Source organism: Nyctereutes procyonoides, unplaced genomic scaffold (genome assembly GCF_905146905.1).
Source record: "Nyctereutes procyonoides isolate TBG_1078 unplaced genomic scaffold, NYPRO_anot_genome, whole genome shotgun sequence".
In the NCBI taxonomy this organism is placed as follows: Eukaryota; Metazoa; Chordata; class Mammalia; order Carnivora; family Canidae; genus Nyctereutes; species Nyctereutes procyonoides.
In genome coordinates this window covers 14,773,690-14,795,229 of record NW_026575134.1, presented here as the reverse complement: position 1 = coordinate 14,795,229, position 21,540 = coordinate 14,773,690, and the positions used below count along the sequence as shown (strand labels likewise).

General features: G+C 44.2%; 1 protein-coding gene across 4 annotated transcripts in view; it reads right to left on the bottom strand.

Moving 5' to 3' along the window:
* The window catches only part of SRPK2 (SRSF protein kinase 2), a 239,137-nt gene extending 219,132 nt beyond the window's left edge, over positions 1-20,005 (bottom strand). For 3 of the 4 annotated variants that reach the window (XM_055301172.1, XM_055301176.1, XM_055301177.1), the window contains exons 1-2: positions 19,881-20,005; positions 19,737-19,791 (exon numbers count right to left, since the gene is read on the bottom strand). In XM_055301172.1, the coding sequence (XP_055157147.1) occupies positions 19,737-19,791; positions 19,881-19,896 (71 nt within the window). In that variant the 5' untranslated portion in view covers positions 19,897-20,005. Of the gene's footprint in view, positions 1-18,007; positions 18,032-19,736; positions 19,792-19,880 lie in introns of those variants that run through there. The other variant, XM_055301173.1, reaches the window with a different exon arrangement.
* Between the last annotated feature and the right edge of the window lie 1,535 nt (positions 20,006-21,540).

Sequence of the window (21,540 nt, the reverse complement as noted above, 5' to 3'; positions counted from 1 at the left end):
ATTCCGCTCAAAATTAAGGCCATGTTCAACCATATTTGCTTTTTCATAGTGACATACAAGAGTACATCTTCATCAAAAAGAAGGAATGAGGTTTATTTTCAAAATCTTTAAAAACTTCAGGTTACAGAGTCAAGAATCTCTACCTTAAGAGGGATTTCTCTGGTCTTACAGAAAATATGACAGGTAAAGCTTGGGAAAACAATGTCCCTGAAATAGGCAGTGCTGCAAAGCATTTCCTACCCTAACAACAAAACTATGGCTCATGCCTGATATCCCCCTTAATCCTTTATTAGCCAAAGTTCTCAACTCGATTAAGGAATGTTTTCATGGAAAAACATCACTTTGGGTTTTTGGGTTTTTTTGTTTTAGAAAACATCACTTTGATTTCTTATTATTGCTAACAGGAAACTAGAATTCCCTTTACAAAAAGTGACTTTTCAATCTTACCCAAAGTACATTCACTTCATAAAATAAGGGATACCAAATGTTTATTTCCCTCTTAGACTCTGCATAAACAGGACTTAAAAGGGGCACCTGGGTAGCTCAGTGTCTGCCTTTGGCTCAGGTCATGATTTGGGGATTCTGTGATTGAGCCCTACATCAGGCTCCCTGCTGGGCAGGGGGTCTTGTTTGTTCTTCTGCCCCCCCCCCACTCAGGCGCACACTCTTAATAAAAAATCTTTTAAAAAATTAAAATAAATTTTTAAGAATTTTAAATGACTATTGGGATCAGCCATTCCTTTTTCCTCCTCTCTGTCCCCTTATTCTAGTTTCAAATTATACATCTAGACATAAATCACCTGCTATGAACAATGAATATCTCCTTCATGATTTGTAGAAGTAATTTCATTGTTCTAACTTATTTTGAGGATGTGTGCTTAGACAACATGCCTCCTATAATAACTTATAGAGGTTGGAACAGAAAGATAAAAGGTTTAAGCTGGCCAACAGACTCATGAAAAGATGCTCAACATCACTCACCATCAGGGAAATGCAAATCAAAATCACAATGAGGTATCACCTCACACCAGTCAAAATGGCTAAAATCAAAAAGACAAAGGGGTGCCTGGCTGGCTAAGTGTGTATAGAGTACTCAACTCTTGATCTCAAAGTCCCAGGATCCTGTAAGCCCATGCAGCAGGTGGAGTTTACTTTAAAAATAATAAAATATAAAATAAAATATAAAATAAAATAAAATAATAAAATAAATAAAATGAAAGGAAAGGAAAGGAAAGGAGGAAGGAAGGAAGGAAGGAAGGAAGGAAGGAAGGAAGGAAGGAAGGAAGGAAGGAAGGAAGGAAGGAAGGAAGGAAGGAAGAGAAAGAAAGAAAGAAAGAAAGAAAGAAAGAAAGAAAGAAAGAAAGAAAGAAAGAAAGAAAGAAAGAAAGAAAGAAAGAAGTGTTGAGGCACCTAGCCGGGTCAATTGGAAGAACATGCAACTCTTGATCTCAGAGTTGTGAGTTCAAGCCCCATGCTGGGTATAGAGATTACTAAAAAATAAATAAATAAAAACTTTAAAAGAAAAAAGAAGGGACGCCTGGGTGGCTCAGTAATTGAGCATCTGCCTTTGGCCCAGGGCATGATCCTGGAATCCCAGGATTGAGTCCCACATCAGGCTCCCCGCAGGGAGCCTGCTTCTCCCTCTGCCTGTGTCTCTGCCTCATTCTGTGTGTCTTTCATGAATAAATAAATAAAATCCTTAAAAAAAAAGAAAGAAAGAAAAGAAGTGTTGGTGGGGATATGCAGAAAAATGAACCCTCATGCACTCTTGATGGGAATGTAAATTGGTACAAACATATGGAAAACAGTTTAGAGGTTCTTACAAAAACTAAACATAGAAATACCATATTGATCCAATAATTCCACTAATGGGTATTTAAAGGAAATAAGAAAACAAAAACACCCATTTGAAGAAATAATATATGTACCCCTATGTTCACTGCAGCATTACTTAACAACAGCCAAGACATGGAAGAAACCCAAGTCTCCATAAATGAAGAGATAAAAAAGATATGGTGTGTACACACAAAGAGAAACACAATGGAATATTACTCAGCCATAAAAAATGAGATCTTGCCATTTGTAACAACATGGATATGCCTAGAGGGTATTTTGAAGTTAAGACAGAGAAAGACAAGTACCACATGACTTCACTTCTAGGGTGAATCTAAAAAAACAAATGAAGAGACAAAAAAGCAGAAACAGACCCATAAATACAGAGAACAAACGGATAGTTGCCAGAGGGGAGTAAGAATGGAGGAATGGGCAAAGTGGGAGCAGAGAGGAGGAGCTTTGGCCTTCCAGCAGTGGAACAAGTCAGTCACCAGGATGAAAGGTACAGCAGAGGGCATATAATCAACAGTACTGTGACAGAGCTGCTGAATCACTGTACTGTACACCTGAAATTAATGTAACATTAATGTAACGAATTAATGTAACATTGTATCAATTAGTTCTACTTTTAAAAATTCAGGCCGACCAAAATAAAGACATGTACATATTTAGATAAATTTTCACAATTCCATAGCTTATCTTTTTTCCTATTATGAAAATCTCTAAGATACAACTAAAACATCATAAAACTAAGAGCTACCGCTTACTGAGTATTTACTACGTGCCACAAAGAGTAAGTGTGTGTGTATCTCACTTAATCCTCACATTTACTGAGTACCTAACCTCTACTTTATGATGGAAACACTGAGCTTTAGAAAAATTTAAATTATCTAATACCACTGAGAAAAATGATCTCTTCAAAACTCAAACCCTGGTCAGCTACCTCTGATAGCAATATCAGCCTCAGTAAAGAATATTCAAAGGCAAACCAGACTTTGGGAAAATGGGAACTCATCACATCTTCCTTGGTAAGTTGGAAAAGTGAGATTGCCTTTTCCTACACAAAGTAATAGACAAAGCCCAGAATCCTCTAAAAACTAAACTTATCGGGATCCCTGGGTGGCGCAGCGGTTTGGCGCCTGCCTTTGGCCCAGGCCGCGATCCTGGAGACCCCGGATCGAATCCCACGTCGGGCTCCCGGTGCATGGAGCCTGCTTCTCCCTCTGCCTGTGTCTCTGCCTCTCTCTCTCTCTCTCTCTCTCTCTCTCTCTCTCTCTATCATAAATAAATAAAAATTAAAAAAAAAAAACTAAACTTATCTTTGAGTGTCCCTTACTTGATGGCAAAGATGCTGCAGGTAGTAGGCATCAGAGCTTTCCCTTAAAAGGTCTGCTGTTACTGTTAGACCTAGAGAGTATCAGTTGCTATATAAAGGACATTGAAAGCCTCGGCCTTGTAGCTACTAAAAAAATAAAACAAAATGCAAGTTTTCAAAGCTAAAACAGAAATCAAAACTACACTTTTTAAAAACTATCTTAGTGTACACTAAAATTTTCTACCTAAAGTAACTTCCATCCCACTCCTACTATATATGCACATGATAAAACAATCCAGACCCATGCAGCATGCCATTAGTCATCATCTCCACTCAAGAAAAGAGAATATCTTTTTTTACAGAAAAAATAAAAAAAAAATAAAAAAAAATAATTTTAAATAAAGTTCTTGCAGTGCCTGAGCTGCCTCAGTCAGTATAGCAAACGATTCCTGATCATGGGGTTGTGGGCTCTACACTGGGTATAGAGGTTACCTTAAAAAAATAAATAATAGGAGCACCTGGGTAGGTCAGTGGTTGAGCATCTGCCTTCAGCTCAGGGTGTGATCCCAGGATCCTGGGATGGAGTCCTGTATTGAGTTCCCCACGGGGAGCCTGCTTCTCCCTCTGCCTATGTCTCTGCCTCTCTCTCTGTGTCTCTCATGGATACATAAATAAATCTTTTTTAAAATATAATAATAATAATAACATCTTTACATAATAAATAGGGTTCTTGCAATAATCTCTTTAGGAGGTTAGAAACTATCTCCTTTTTTTTTTTAAGACTTTATTTATTTATTCATGAGACACACACAGAGAGAGGCAGAGACATAGGCAGAGAAGCAGGCTCCGTGCAGGGAGCCCGATGCAGGACTCAATTCCAGGACTCTGGGATCACGCCCTGGGCCAAAGGCAGATGCTCAACCACTGAGCCATCCAGGTGCCCCAGAAACTATCTTCTGTATCAGCCTCAGAATTGCTTGTTTTTCTGCAGATCAAATGGCGGTTTCAAAGACCACTGAATCAGAGCCCAAGAGTTTCAATGAACACTAACGGGCTTAAGCATTAAACAGGGTAAGTAACTTTAATCAAGTAACTTAGATGCTTCAGGCCTTCAGTTAGTGAGCACCACAGGGGATGAGGGGAAGGCCAGGCAGCAGGACCCCTAACCTGTCAACTCTCCCAGAACTTTTTCCACTGTACATAAAACAGTTCTCTATAAAATCTGATTTTAAAAGCATTCTGGGGTGGGTAAATAAATAAATGCATTCTGGGGACGTCTGGGTGGCTCTGCGGTTGAGCGTCTGCCTTTGGCCCAGGGTATGATCCTGGAGTCCCAGATTGAGTCCCACCCACATCGGGCTTCCTGCATGGAGCTTGTGTCTCCCTCTGTCTATGTCTCTGCTTCTCTCTCTGTGTCTCTCAGGAATAAACATAAAATCTTTTTTAAAAATTTTAAAAATAAAATAAAAATAAAAAAGCATTCTACTCCTGCAAAGCAAGGGTGAAAAACACTTGTCTGGGTGCCAGTCACTGCATTCTCAGACACACAGCCCTCATGTGGTGTGCTTCATCTGTGAAAGAGTCAATTCCACATGAATGCCGCAAGTGACATTCAGTTATGACATATTTTGGGATAAAACACATCGTACCTCCTCCTCAAAAAAAATCTTTCAGTGAGATACTCTAGAAATAAAAATAACCAGTAGGATAAGATTCCCTTTGTAAGTGGCAGCAGTAGCTAGTTGGTAGAAGCATCAGAGCACCCCTGCTCTCTGGGTGCCAGAAGCCAAGCACCCAGGCACAGGCTTCCCAGGAGCCGGGAATTCCTTCCAAGTGGGCTGTTCTCTCTTCTACGTCTCAGACTTCTGCTTCGTCTCAGACTTCTGCTTCGGGTTACAAGGTACTCCTAGGTGGTGGAAGTCTTTCTTTATTCCTTCCCACACCCTACCTAGTTAACACCTGCCCACCCAGGGGCAGGCACATCTACAAAACTTCAGTCCTACAGGGGACAGGACACCCACACTCTATGCTCCACTAAAGTGAGTAACAGTCATGGGTTACAATGTATCAAAGCTCAGAGCATTCATTCAACAACCTCATCTGCATGTTCCAACTCGACCAGATCTTTTTAGGTCCCACACTTTAAGAAGGATGTCTAAAAATATTTACGTTATTTGTCCAAGAGATAGCTGAAATAAATGCACACAGGAATAGATAAATCAATCATTAATCTTATTAGCAAAGTAGTGTGACTACAAAGATATTCAATGTAGAACTTCATTCAAACACTGGGGGCAAAACATTACATAATACATTTTGCAGGACTTAGCTAGTTAAGGCTCAAGACTCATATATGCCCAAATACAGAAAACATGGTCTTTTCCCAAAAATTATCCCTCAAAAAAGACAGTTTCCCTATACTCCAGTCCTTACAGAGCATTTATTATGATAGACTGCTCTCTCAATTATCCTATCTTTAATATAATAAGGGGAAAAAATCTTCAAGACAAGAGGAAGTGAACAGTCAGGATCATGGTCATGCTAGGCTTGATGGCAGGGGACAGAAGATCACTCCCTGAAGAACCCGGCTCAGAGGAGCTGCTCAGAGAGGATGGCGGAGGAGGGATAAGCCACTCTTCACTGAGAACCTTCTGGGGGAAATGGCTGAAATCACTGTAATCAATACAAATTTGGGAGTCTTAGAAACATCAACCCAATAAAATCAATTTAAAAGGAGGGAAGTAGGGCAGCCCTGGTGGCGCAGCGGTTTAGTGCTGCCTGAAGCCCGGGGTGTGATCCTGGGGACCCAGGATCGAGTCCCAAGTCAGGCTTCCTGCATGGAGCCTGCTTCTCCCTCTGTGTCTCTGCCTCTCTCTCTCTCTCTCTGAATTAAAAAAAAAAAAAAAAAAAAAAAAAAAAATTAAAAAAAAAGGAGGGAAGTAAATTCAACTCGTTTGTGGAATTATACCTTAAGTTAGAACCTCATTAACGCTGTACACAAGCCTATTGTTTTAAAAAGCAAATAAATCAAAAAAATAAAAAATAAAAAGCAAATAAATCGTTAAATTATAATAACAAATATAATTCCATAAAACAAAGAAAAACAGAAGTCTCATTGTTTTGCCAACAGTTAGTTGTAGCCTGGATCAAATATCCAGGGTCACGTGAGGCTGAAATAAGTATCATAGGCTCTCCTGGTACTACCTTAACCGCTTTTCCATAAATTTAAAATTGTTCTAAAAAATGAAATTTTTTTAAAAGACTTTATTTATTCATTTGACAGAAAGTGAGGAGACCTCACACAAGCAGGGGGAGGGACAAGGAAGAGGGATAAGTAGACTCCCCTGCTGAGCAGGGAGCCTGACCTGGGGCTCCATCCCAGAACCCTGGGAGCATGACCTGAGCCAAAGGCAGACACTTAAACGACTGAGCCACTCAGGTGCCCCTAAAAAATGAAAGTTTTAAAAAGATAGGACTTGAGGTTACCAGAGGCAGGGGATGGTGGAAAGGGGAAGTAAAGGAAAGTGGCCAAATGTACAAATTTTTAAGACAAATAAGTACAGGGGAAGTGGTACAATGCAGCATATGACTACAGTTAATACTGATGCACCGTACACAGAACAGTTGTTAAGAAAGTATACCCTAGGGGGTACACTGGGTATACCTATGACCAGTAAATTCTTCCTCAATTGTCAAGATAGGCATGCCCGGCTAGCTCAGTCGGTAGAGCATAAGACTCTTAAATCGTCAAGATAGATAGAATACTAACCCTTGAAATATGAAGGCCATCAATGATGATGAACTAAATGAACAAATCTAACAAACTTTTGTCAAATTTCATTGTTCTTGCACTTTTCTCTGTTGTATTTATTTGTTCCCTTTACTCTGATCTTTAGCTTATTTTGTCTAACAAGCATTCCCCAAGTCTGAGGCCACAGCCCTCCTACATCAGTAAGCTGAACCTGCCACCCAAAACCATCCTCAGAGTGCCCCGGTGGCCTGGTAATGTTGAGCATCTGCCTTTGGCTCAGGTCATGATCTCAGGGTCCTGGGATGGAGCCTGCATCAGGCTCCCTGTCACTGGGGAGCCAACTTCTCCCTCTCCTCCCTGCTAGTGCGCTCTCTCGCTATCGCTGCCTGTCTCAAATAAATAAATAAAATCATTAAAAACAAAAAAGTCTTCAATGTCTTTTCTAAGTCCCAGCCTCCCACTGGGGCACCCACTCCCTCCAATGTCCCTACTTTTGGCCACATGCCATTTCATTTTTTTTTTTTTAGACTTTATTTATTCATAGAGACAGAGAGAGAGGGGCAGAGACACAGGCAGAGGGAGAAGCAGGCTCCATGCAGGAAGCGTGACGTGGGACTCGATCCCGGGTCTCCAGGATCACACCCCGGACTGCAGGCGACACTAAACTGCTGTGCCACAGGGGCTGCCCGCCACATGCCATTTCAAATTCCATGTGTCTAAAACAAGATCTTTTTCCCCATCTCCAAACAACTCTGCCCAACTTTCTAATTCTTTCTTAAGTGTAACATTTTAAGATAGAACTCATGCAGCCATTTTTTTACATTGCTTTTCTTCTTCATGTTCTAGCTAGTTCTAGTCCTGCTAACTCTTCTTTACGAGAGCTTTCCAAAATTTGGCTTTAAACGATTCACTGCCTTGGGCAGCCCCGGTGGCTCAGCAGTTTAGCGCAGCCTTCAGCCAGGGCATGATCCTGGAGACCCAGGATCGAGTCATACGTCGTCGGACTCCCTGCATGGAGCCTGCTCCTCCCTCGGCCTGTGCTCTGCCTCTCTCTCTCTCTCTCTCTCTCTCTCTCTGTCTCTCATGAATAAATAAAATCTTTTAAATAAATAAATAAATAAATAAATAAATAAATAAATAAATAAATAAATAAATAAGATTCACTGCCTTGATTCAATTTTTCCATTCTAGAAATCCATAGTCTAAAAAAATCTGAAATGCAGACAAAAGTATTCACTATACTACAATTCCTGAAAACAGGAAACATTCGTCTAGAAAGAAAAATGTTGGGATCCCTGGGTGGTGCAGCGGTTTAGCGCCTGCCTTTGGCCCAGGGCGCGATCCTGGAGACCCAGGATCGAATCCCACGTCGGGCTCCCGGTGCATGGAGCCTGCTTCTCCCTCTGCCTATGTCTCTGCCTCTCTCTCTCTCTCTCTGTGACTATCATAAATAAATAAAAATTAAAAAAAAAAACTTTAGAAAGAAAAATGTTTAAGTGAATTAGTTAAGTAGATTACAATGTTACACAGTCAGTAATTGGTTATAAAAAGTTTTTAAGGGGCAGCGCCTGCAGCCCGGGGTGTGGTCCTGGAGACCTGGGATTGAGTCCCAGGTCAGGCTCCCTGCATGGAGCCTGCTTCTCTCTCTGCCTGTGTCTCTGCCTCTCTCTCTCTCTCTGAATAAATAAATAAATCTTTTAAAAAATAAAAAAATAAAAATAAAAAGTTTTTAAGGACGTTAAAGATGTTTATGACAAAATGCTAAATAAGGAAAGCAGGATACAAAATCATATATGCAATGATAAAGCAAACTAAAAAACACAAGAATGGGGAAAAAGCCTAGAAGGAAATAAATGAATCCTATATATAACAAAATCCTATCTGTGCATATCTTGCTGGATATTGACAATGAATCATTTTTGCTTTCCTCTTTATATATTTCTACAGTTTCCAGATATGATACATAATGTTTTTAAAGTCACTTTTTTACAGGCGCCTGGCTGGCTTAATCAGAACATGTGACTCTCGATCTTGGGTTGAGAATTCAAGGGCCAGGTTGACCATAAAGCTTTAAAAAATAAAAATGTGAAACTCCTGGGTGGCTCAGCGGTTGGACATCTGCCTTTGGCCCAGGGAGTGATCCTAGAAGTCCTGGGATCAAGTTCCACATCGGGCTCCCTGCATGAAGCCTGCTTCTCCCTCTGCCTATGTCTCTGCCTCTCTCTCTGTGTGTCTCTCTCAAGAATAAATAAATATTTTTAAAAAATTAATAAATAAATAAAAATTAATAAATAAATAAAACATAAAGTCACTTTTTAAAATGTGTTTCCAATTCAGAACTTTTCAGGTCTCCCTCAATTAATCTACATATTCAATCACCTCAAACCAAACACCAAATGCAAACAATGGGGGTGGGGACTTGGAAATAGGATCTTAATGAATAATTATGCAAGACTTGCCAAAAAATTCTGAAAAGAAGGGTAACAAGGTGTATATAGGAGAGGTAGGGGAGCCTCTGGCCTACCAAAAAATGATAAAATGTATTGAAAACTAAAGCAATTAAAACAACATAGAATTACAGCAGAGAGAAGTCAGCATACTCAATATGTGGAAACACAACAGAGTTGGGACAGCTGGATATGTTATTGAGAAAATAGGACAGCAGTAACACCAGAAGCCTAGTAACAGCCAACCTTTCCTGCACTTACAACAGGTACAAAATCCCCAGGGCCAGATGTAACTCCATTCCAGTGTTTTTAATTTTCCAAAGATAAAACCGCACCTATATGATGTATTACGTAACACTCCAGCAAGGTCTAGGAATATGTTTTTTAAAACATGCAATCTGGGCAGCCCGGGTGGCTCAGCGGTTTAGCACCACCTTTGGCCCAGGGCCTGATTCTGGAGACCCAGGATCAAGTCCCGTGTCGGGCTCCCTGCATGGAGCCTGCTTCTGTCTCTGCCTCTCTCTCTGTGTCTCTCTCATGAATAAATAAATAAAATCTTTTAAAAAATAAAATAGGGATCCCTGGGTGGCGCAGAGGTTTGGCGCCTGCCTTTGGCCCAGGGCGCGATCCTGGAGACCCAGGATCGAATCCCATGTCGGGCTCCCGGTGCATGGAGCCTGCTTCTCCCTCTGCCTGTGTCTCTGCCTCTCTCTCTCTCTCTCTCTCTCTGTGTGTGTGTGTGACAATCATAAATAAATAAAAGTTTATATAAAAAAAAGAATCTTTAAAAAAAATAAAATAAAATAAAATAAATAAAATAAATTAAGAAATAAAATAAATAAAATAAAACATGCAACCTATAGCTTTCCTCATATCAGGGAAAGTCACTGTCCTTATGTCCAAAACAAACCTGTCTCTGATCCCACCCCTTCCTGTCAACTCAGCTTTTGCTCCAAAATCCTCCTTGACAGTGTTTTCAACCTTTCAACCTCTCCCTAACTCCTTGCCATCTGCTTACATGGGATTGGGGGGGCAAGGGGGGAGGGCATGACCCACTTCTCAAGAACCAGTCCCTACCTTTTCTCCTTTACACAAAGTTTACTCAAAGAGTAATTTTCTAAGGTGTATTTACCTATGTACATATTTATTTTTTTGCGGGGGGGGGGCAGAGGGAGAGGTAGAGTCTTAAGCAGTCTCTGCACTGAGCTCAGATCCCAAGGCAGGGCTCCAACTCACAACCCTGAGATTACGACCTGAGTGAAAACCACGATGACTCTGGTGCTTAATCGACTAAAGCACCCAGATGTCCCAAGGAGTAATCCTTTAAAAAGAGAAAAAGACTCCACTGTCCAGTCACCCTATTCACTCATGCAAATTCACCAGTCTCTAATGACTCCCGAACTGCCAAAATCAAAGGTCAAGATTGGGGCTCATCTCACTTTAACTTTTTTGCAGACTATGACTCGGCTGACGATTCTCTTGGTCTCTGTGAATCCCCTTTCTCCTGGTTCTCCTCTCTGGCTCCTCCTTTACCAACCCTAACTATGGCTTTCTTCTGTTCACACTCAGCACCTTCAACCAATAGCCACCAACGGCGATTGCCAACAACTCCCAATTCACATCTCCCAACCACAGCTCTTCCCAGTGCTTTAGCTGCAAACACTGACTAGACTCACTGGACCCACCCAGACACCTCTAATAGCCTAACCAGAGCCAACATTAGCTTTTCCCAAATGGGCTCTGCATTCTCTATCTTGAGGAATGACAACACCACATCCACAAATTTTGCTAATTCAGAAACGGGATTCCTCCTAGACCCCTCCCATGCTCCTCCCACATTATTCTTTTTTAAAGATTTTATTTATTTATTCATGAGAGCCACACAGAGAGAGGCAGGGACACAGGCAGAGGGAGAAGCAGGCTCCCTTCAGGGAGTCCCACGTGGGAATTCCAGGAATTCCGGGATCATGCCCTGAGCCAAAGGCAGATGCTCAACCACTGAGCCACCCAGGCATCTCGCTCCTCCCACATTAAATTGGACACTAAATCCAGTGAATTCTACTGCTTCCTTAATACCCATCAGTCTCCGGAAGCCTGCTCCAATAGCCTCCTAATGGAACTCCTGGACTCTAAGCCATTCTCCACATAGTAGCTAATCTTTCTAAAAATCTCAACCTGTGCCTCTTAACAGCTCCCCAGTCCCTTGTCAACTGCCTCAGACAAATGAGCTCCACTCATTGCTCACCACACCCTGCACCCCAGCTTTCCCTACCTGCTTGACATTCCAGAAATACAAGCACACCATTTATACCTCCGCATGTCTATATCAGCTGCAATGCTGCTTCTGCCTAAAAGGTCCCCTCTTACTTGGCAAATTACTATTGGATCTTCAAGATCCAGTGTAATGTAACTCTGTGAATCTATGAAACTACTGAACTGTACACTTTATACAGAAGAATGGTATGTAAATTATATCTCAATAAAAGTGTCAACTTTCTGTAAGAAAAAAAAGACTTAAGCCAATCTTTTTTAAAGGGCAAAAGACAAAACAAGCACTTCATAAAATAGGAAATTCAAATGACCAATAAACAGGGACACCTGGGTGGCTCAGCAGTTTAGTGCCTGCCTTTGGCCCAGGGTGTGATCCTGGAGACCTGGGATCAAGTCGTGCATTGGGCTCCCCACAGGGAGCCTGCTTCTCCCTCTGCCTATGTCTCTGCCTCTCTCTGTGTCTCTCATGAACAAATAAAATCTTAAAAAAAAAAAAATGACCAATAAACATATGAAGAGATGTTCAACACCATCATGCAGAATAATGCAAAACATAACCACGAGGCATCAATATATAGCCAGAATAGCCAAAAGTTAAAAAGTTCAATTAAAATCATTTCATAATAAAGCTAAGGGGAAAATATCTTTGCCATTACTACTAACACTAAGCATATACCTATTCTATAACCTAGCAATTCAACTGCAAGGGCTTATCTCCAAGAGAAATGAATGCAAATGTCCACAAAAGAACAGTACAAGATTGTTTATAGCTGCCTGGTTCAGTCGTTTGAGCATCTGACTTTTGGTTTCAGCCAGGTCATGACATCAAGGTTGTGGGATAGAGTTCCTACCCCCGCCCTCCCCTTAGGCTCCACACTCAGCAGGGAGTCTACTTCAAGATTTTCTCTCTCTCTCTATCCCCCTCTGGCCCTCCTCCAGCTCACTCTTCCAAATAAATAAATCTTAGAAAAATAATAATACCCTCAGTTACAAGCTGTATGGTAATGAGATTTTAAAAAAAAAGAATGTTTATAGCTGCTTTATTCATAATAACTAAAGACTGAAGAAAAAATACTCATCAACAGAAAAGACAAGAAAATTGTATATTCATTCAATGGAGCAGTAACAGTGAACTACTGGTACCTGCAACACCATTGAACAAATCTCACAGATGTGTTGAGTGAAAGAAGCCAGACACAAGAGTATATTCTATATGAAGTTCAAGAACAGGTAAGTAATCAGTAATGACAGATAGGAGCAAAATGGTTACCTCTGGGTGGCAGGGTATAAACTGGGGAGAGGCTTGAGGAACCAACCTTATGAGGTAGGTATTGGAAGTGGTGGTTGCATCTGAGTGGTGGTTATAAGGGTATGGATATATGTAAAATATCAAACTGCACACTTAGGATTAGTGCACTTTACACATACATATATATGCTACAACTCAATTTAAAAAAATGCACAAGTAGACTATAACAGCACTGTATTATATACTTGGAAGTTCCTAAGAGAGTAGAGCTTAATTGCTATCACCACCAAAAAAAAAAAAAAAAAAAAAAAGGTAATTATGTAAGAGGATGAAGGTGTTTAACTATGATTACTGTGGCAATCATTTCACAATTTCACATGCACTAAATCATCATGTTGTGCACCTTAAATTTACATGTTATATGGCAATAATATCTCAATAAAGCTAGAAAAAAATGCACCAAAATAATCAGTGGATCTACAACTGATGTTTAATTCTTTAAATTATTCTGTACTGTCTGCATTGTCCACCAAGACCATATTATTTAATTTTAATCACTTTTTTAAAAGGCTATTTCATTAGAATAACAGTAGTGCTAAAATTAAACCAGATCTCTTCCTAAAGCCTTCCCTTACCAATCAAAATGCCACTGCCTCTAAATCACAGTGCTTATCACAAGGGTCTACTGACCATGAGACACAAGCTTTATCTTAATCTTCCTAGCATACAACACATTGCCTAGTGCTAGGAATCTGCTTCATATATGTTATATTGAATTGTATTCTGGGGGGCGCCTGGGGGGCTCGGTTGGTTAAGCGTCTGCCTTCAGCTCAGGTCATGATCCGAGGGTCCTGGGATGGAGCTCTGTATCAGGCTCCCTGCTCCAAGGGGAGTCGGCTTCTCCTTCTCCCTCTGCCCCTCCCCCTGCTTATGCTCTCACTGTCTCTCTCCCAAATTAGTAAATGAAAAATTGTTTTAAAAATGAATTGTATTGTGGTAAGCAAAAATATTTGCTGAGTAAACAGCGCGTAACAAAACAAGAAGTCAAAAATAAGTGATTATCTTCCATGATAGGTATTTCCAAGGTCATGGGCTTGTGAGTTTGTACCACAGGAAAGGGTTGAGGCTTACCCAATAAAGATATCAACTTGCCTGACAACATTCCTAAATTGTTTCACCTGTGATTTACTCATCCAGTGCCACCAATCCTGTGCCTATCATTTTCTGTAGCAGTCGGAACTTATACTGGAGAACACAGATAAGTGATAACCTACAGGATCCACCCAACAGAGAGTCAAAGCCCAAAAGATAGAGCACAGAATCTCACCATCAACAGCACACACAGAGATCACAGATACTGTACAGAGGAAGAAAAAGAGACAGACGGAAAGACACATCAAGAGAACAAGTTGCTAACCCGCTAGAAAGTCAAACATAAGCCCTCCGGCAATCATTCTCTTGGGTATTTATCCTACAGAAATGGAAACATGTTCACATAAAAAACTGTACACGAATGTTCAGCAGCTTTGTTAAGAATCAAAAACTGGAAACTATCCATATGTTTTTCAACAGGTACATGGATAAACAAACCGTGGTACATTCACACCATGAAATACTACTAAGTAGTAAAAAGGAATGAGCTAATGATACACCCAACAACACGGATGAGTCTCAAGGGCACTGTGCTGAGTGAAACAAGACAACCTCGAAGAGTTACATACTGTGTAACTCCCTTATAGAAGTCTCAATGTGGCGAAATTAGGAATAGACAACAGATCAGTGCTCGCCAGGGGTTAGGGCCCAGGGGAGGGTCTGACTCTTATTAAAATGTAACAAGATGGGAGGCCTGCGTGGCTCAGCAGTTGACCCTCTGCTTTGGCTCGGGGCATGATCCCAGAGTCCCGGGATCGAGTCCCACGTAGGGCTCCCTGCATGGAGCCTGCTTCTCACAGACTCTGCCTGTGTCTCTCTCTCTGTCTCTCTCATGAATAAATAAATAAAATCTTTAAAAGAAATAAAATGTAACAAGAGGAAGTTTCTCTGTGGTGAAGCAGCTCTGCATCCTAATCCTGGTCATGACTATACTAATGTACACAAGTAATCCATTTGAGAGAACACACAGTGTATAAACAAAAACTGGTCAAATCTTATTTCAGTTAATAGTACTGTGTAAATATCAATTTCCTGGTTTTGATAATGTTTTATGTTAGATACCACCACTGGGGGGAAGCTGGATAAAGGCTATACAGGGAACTCTGTACCATTTTTGCAACTTCTTGTGAGTCATACAATTCCAAAATGAAAAGTTCAATTTTTAAAAAAAGGAGTTGGGGGCGTCTAGGGGAAGCATTCAGCTAGGAGTTCAACTCTTGGTTTTGGTGCAGGTCAGAATCTCAGGGTCATCAGATCGAGCTCTGCTTCTGGCTCTGCTCTCAAGGAGGAGTCTGCTTGTCCCTCTCTCCTTCCTTCTCTGCCCTTCCCCCAATAAAATAAACAAAATCTCTTTAGTAAAATAAAATAAAGGAGTTGGGGCACCTGGCTGGCTCAGTCAGTAGAGCTCATGACTCGTATTCATGGAGATTGTAAATTCAATCCCTACAGTGGGTATAGAGATTACTTTTAAAAAATATATATGATGAAATAAAATTTTTAAAGGAATTAAAAAATAATTCATATACAAAAATAATTTATAATAATTCTTATACAATAAAAAAATAAACGCTTGGGTGGCTCAGTTAGTTGAGCATCCAACTCTGGGTTTCTGCTTGGGTTGTGATTTCTGGGTAGTGGAGATCAAGTCCTGCAAGGGGCTTCATGCTCAGTGTGGAGTCTGCCTGAGATTCTCTCCCTCTCCTTTTGCCCCTCTCCCTGCTCACATGCTATTTCTCTCTAAAATAAATAAATAGGGATCCCTGGGTGGTGCAGCAGTTTGGCGCCTGCCTTTGGCCCAGGGTGCGATCCTGGAGACCCGGGATCGAATTCCACATCGGGCTCCCGGTGCATGGAGCCTGCTTCTCCCTCTGCCTATGTCTTTGCCTCTCTCCCTCTCTCTCTGTGACTATCATAAATTAAATAACTAACTAACTAACTAACTAACTAACTAACTAAATAAATAAATAAATAAATAAATAAATAAATAAAGTATTTTTTAAAATAATAATTTATGGTCGAAAACCGGAAAGAACCTGAATCCACAGCATGGACGAATGGATAAGTAAAACATGGCATATCAATATAATGCAACATTATTTGGCAGTATAAATTCAGTACCAATACTTGCCTCAACATGGATGAGTCTTGAAGACATTATGCTAAGTGAAAGAAATCAGACCCGAAACTAATACATTGTATGATTCCACTTATATAAAATATCCAGAATATGTAAGTTTGTAGAGATTGAAAACAAATCAGGAGCAGAGGAAAATAAGGAATGACTGCTAAGTATGTATGGGGTTTATTTCTGGCAGGGAGGATGCAAATATTCTCAAATTAATAATTGTGATGGTCCCAAAGCTTTGTGAATATACTAAAAACCAGCACATTATACACTTTAAAAGCTAAATCTTAAAAAATAAAATAAAATAAAAGCTAAATCTTTTAGTACATGAATTGTCTTAGTGAAAGTTACAGGCATACAAAAAATAAAGATCCTTTAAAAATGTTATACATTCATTCATGCCCCAAAGCAACACTACCCCAAGCCATATGATTTAGCTAATTCTTGAGATTCACAATTGAATTGACACTGTCATCCCTCCCTGCTACATGTTACTCACAAAGCAGCTCAATTAATAATTAGCAAACTAAACTCACTGGAACAATCTGACAAGATTAAATTTTTGACTCAGCTAACTAGAGAAATCTTAATGTTATTCCTGACAACCATAAATTCCAGCGTACTAAAAAAGTAGCCTATGGGAACTGGCTCAATTCATAAAAGCTCACAGAAATGAATTGAATGAAAATGAAGAGTCAGCTTGTGTATACAAGTGGATAATGACAAAAGTAGATCATATTACATCAAACCAGGCCCGTGTTGTTTGTTACACAATTTAGGTTCGCCAATCTTTTTATTTATATGGTTTAAAATTAGACCTATTATTCCTTTTCCTCCACTGGAGAATTAATGAAAAAACAAAATCACTGGGCATCAGGAGACCTGAATTCTGGTCCAGACTATCACCTCTGTCAGGGCTGACTGTAAAATGAGGACTTCTCAGACCAGCAGGCCTCTCCTGAAGTCTCTTCCACCACTTCTGGCACCACTGCTTGCACCCTGAACCAAGTCACCATGGTTTCCTTCATAGACGGAAGGCCAGCTCCCAGTTTCTACTTCTCCCTACCCCTGACAATCCATTCTCTACAGTTGGCCAGTGCTCTTTTTAAAACAGGAACCGACCCTGTCACTCCCATCGGTAATGCTCTGATGGCCTACAGGGCAAGGCCCTACCTGCTCTCATCCTCCCATGGCCCCACCTTCTCCAGCAGCACTCCAGTCACCCTGACCTTTAGGGTCTTCTAACATTCCTAGTCCATTCCTCCCCAAGGCCTCTGCCACACTCCCATCTCCTCCTCCTCATTCTAGTTTCTGGAAATGTTAGTTGCTCATCTGTAGAATGGTAACTAATAACAGTGCCTACCTTATAGTGTTGTCATAAGGGATAAGAGGTGTGTAAAGCTATCTGCACCGTGCCTGGCGCAGTGTTCAAATGTCATCACTATCACTTAAGGCACCTCATCTTAATTTGGTCCCTATCCCTTAGCACTATCTGAAGTTGCCTTCCTAGGTGGTCCCCTAATACCCACAGAATATAACCTTCATGAGGAGCCTTGACTTTCTTGTTCAAAGCTCTATCACCAACTCCAAGAAAAGGCATGCAAATACTTGTTGAACATGTGAATAAATCATATAAAGCATTCCTTTAAAATAGTGTCTTAATTCAAAGAATTAAGCAAAAAATGGCACCCCATTAATCTGTTATATAATTGGGCTGGTCTCTTGTTAATTACCTTGCAAACCATTCAATTCACTCTGCCACTGCCTGGGGGGCTTTTCCCTCAAATCTTACCACATAGATACAGTTATCTCTGAGAGCAAAAACTGGATATTGTGGATATACGCTAATTCTTTATAAACATACCACATAAATCCAAACTGCAGCACACCAAAAAAAGGCTCTTGGCCATTAGGATAGTCATTCCCTGAAACATGAAAATATGAAATACGTGTTGACTTAGTTAACTAAAACTGTTTTTCTACACGCATGCCCACATACAACATACACATTACATACGTGTATACACACACATTGCCATTCCCAAAACCGAGGACGCGCTTTTTTTCCAATTCCCTTTCACATTTCTAAACATAATGCAGTATGTGAAAATAAATGCTTTGTATTTAAGGTTGCTTTTAAAACCCAATACTCAGGATCCTAAACGTTACAGTTCTTCCTTACTCGCGGGCTTCATCTTCCGACATTCAAAGGAAATCCCAAATTTAAGGCCCTGACTTGAAAGCTGGCCAAGTCATTTTGTAAAGCATCTCCAACTACCGCGTCCATCCCGTTTTCACCTTTTAAGAATCCAGTATCAGATTTTTTTTTTACCCACCAGTCCCTCAATTCCTTCATAAGTATGTTTCCATCACTCTAATATAATCTTTTTTTTTTTGTCTTCCAAGAAAAGGCATTAACTATAGCGAGATGCCCATTTTGAAAAACCCTGAAAATGCTTTACAAGCCCTATCCCATCTCGAGTGAACAGAAAAATTGTCATGATAGAAGCACCGCGCTGGTGAGGCCTCAGGGCAGTGTTCAGGGAGGGCAGGAAATTCTGCAGGCAAGAGACCAAGGCGGCCGAGGAGGGGGAAGCCCAGGAACGCTGCAGGGCGATCCCCCAAGACCCGGTCCTGAGGATGATCACGGGCCGCCGTTCCCTACAGGACCCCAAATGCCACGGAGTGTGTCTCGCTCGACAGAAAGGGAGAAGCCACGCATCCCGGAGCGAAAGACGCCGAAAGCCAGGGGCGGGGGCGCTGCGCGGTCTGGGAGCGGCTCTCCAGGAAAGGCTCCCCCTCGGGTCCGCGGCCGGCTGGGGGGCGGGGCGGGGCGGGGGCTGGCACGGCTCCAGCAGCACCCCCTCCCCGCCAGCTCCCGGGGCGGCGGGGGCGCAGCGCGGCTCGGCTCGGCCCGAGCGCAAAGTTTCGACTAGAGAGAGACCCGGCGGGCGCCGACGCGCTCAGGTCGCGGAGCCGGGCTCGCGCCAGACACCCCGGGCCGGCCGCTGGACACCCGGCTCGGGCTTTCCGCAGAAGAGGCCGGGAGGCGGGGAGCCGGGGGGGAAGAGGAGGCCGGCCCCACGCGCGTGCACACACGCGCGGGGCACGCGGAGCCCACTGAGCACGCGGAGCACGCGGAGCCCATTGAGCCCACGGAGCACGCGGAGCCCACGGAGCCCACGGAGCACGCAGAGCCCACGGAGCCCACGGAGCACGCGGAGCCCACGGAGCCCACGGCTCCCGGGCGCCCGTGCCCAGGTGCGAGCCGCGCAGCAGCCTCACGCCCGCACGCGGCGCGGCGGGGCGGGGACGCCAGCGACCCCGGCGGGCGGCGCGCAGGGAGGGGCGGCCGCCCGGGGAGCGGGTCCCGGGTCCGGGGTCCTCGGCGGGGCCCGCACGCGCCCTCCCCCGCCCGCCCCTCCCCCCGGGCCGCCCGCCCGGGCGCAGAGGCGAGCGCCCGCGTCCCCGGGGGGGTGGGGGGAGGGGGGACGAGCCCGCCGACCCCGGGATCCGGCAACTTTCCCCTGCGCGGCCACGGGCTGCCCTGCCCGGGCGGGGCGGGGGCCCGGGGGCGCGGGGCACGGACTCACTTTTTCGGATGTTTCTCTCTTTTCGGCCTCCGCTTTCGGGCCTGAATGGCCAGCACTGGGGAAAGAGAAGACACCCATTAACGGTCGGGCCGGCGGCCGGAGGGGCCGCGCGGCGGGGAGGAGGGCGCGCCGCGGGCCACTCACCTTTCCGGGAGCTCATCCCGACGCGGCCGAGCGGGGGCGGGGGGCTCGGCGGCGGCGGCGGCGGCGACGCGGGAGCCGAGCCGGGCCGGGCTGCAGCCTCCTCCACTCGCTCCGCCAGCCGGGAGGAGGCGGCCACCGCGCCTGCGCCGCCGCCGCCGCCGCCGCCGCCGCCGCCGCCGCTCCCGCGGGGGGCCCGCCGAGCCCCGCCCCGCCGGCCCCGCCCCCGCCCCGCCCCGCCGCCCGGGGGGCCGCGCGCCCCGCCCCCGCCCCCGCCCACCTGCCCCGGCCGCGCAGCCTGCGGCCCGGCCTCCGCCCCCCGCGCCCCCGGCCCCCGGCCCCCGGCCCCCGGCCCCGCCCCCGCGGCCGCCCGGCCTCCGCCCCCCGCGCCCCCGCGGCCCGGGCCCCCCGCCCCCGCGGCCGCCGGGCCTCCGCCCCCCGCGCCCCCGCGGCCGCCCGGCCTCCGCCCCACGCACCGCGGCCCGGGCCCCCCGCCTCTCCGCGCTCTCCGCGCGCCCCTCCTCGGCCGGCGCCCCCGCGGGTCTCGCACCCCCGCTCTTCGCGCGGCCTCTTCGCCCCCTTTGCTCCCCGGCATCCCTGCGTCCCCATGAGCGCCGCCTGCTCCCCTCTGGCGGCTGTGGAAAGGGCACAGGGCCGGGAGCGGGGACACCTGGGACCCGCACGAGCCACGAGCCGTGTGACCTTGGGGAAGTCCTCTCCTCCTTCCGCCTCACCTAACCCCACTGCGTGCTTGGAGTGTAATGAGGGGAAAGATGCAAACGGCATGGAAAGCGTGATGAAGTTGTTGCTTTGTTTTGTGCGGTTTTTTGCACCTGAATTCGAGCCCAGCTCGGTCTGACGATTTAACACAACCATCCCACCAAGCAGTTGTTGCCTGCGTCTTACAGCGAGGAGGCGACGACGTCCAAAGAAGTTGAACAGTTTGCCGAGGGACCACGCAAGTTCAGGCCTAGCTGACTCCAAAGCCCTTCCATGGATCATGCCGCCTAATAAAGATGGGAATCAAGCTGATAGTGGGTCAGAATGACAACTGCAGTCTCTTCCTTTGTTTGTTTTAGTAATTACAGTGTTTTGGAAAGATATCCGCCCCACCGTGGACTCTCTCTGGTTCTACGACTGTGTTCTTAGCTGATCAAAGTAACTAGTCTGATCCTAAAGATGCTAAAACCAAAGAACTGAAAGCGCTGCTCAGACTTGATGGAACTTTTACTTTCTCAACATTTTTTTTTTGAGTTTTTATTTTAATCACCCAGAGGGAGTGGACTCTTTAATCCCCGTCACCTACTTCAGCCATCCCCACCCACTTCCCCTCTGGTAACCATCAGTTTGTTCTCTCTAGTTAAGTACTTTCTCAACTTGTTATTTTCAAAAAGATCTACCCTACAGAGAAGTTACGAGAAAAATATAATGAACACCCGTATTAACCCATATGCACCGATTTTTAACATTTCATCACATTTGCTTTCCTTGTGTGTATGTGTGCCTATGGAAGTCCCTTTGTTTCGTTTTTGCTGAATCATTGAAGTTTTTGCATCGTTACCCTTTACCCTTAACATGTCAATACGTACCAAGAACAAGGATATTCTACGCAATCAGAATTCCATTATCATACCAAGAAAATTTAATATTAATACAGAGGCCA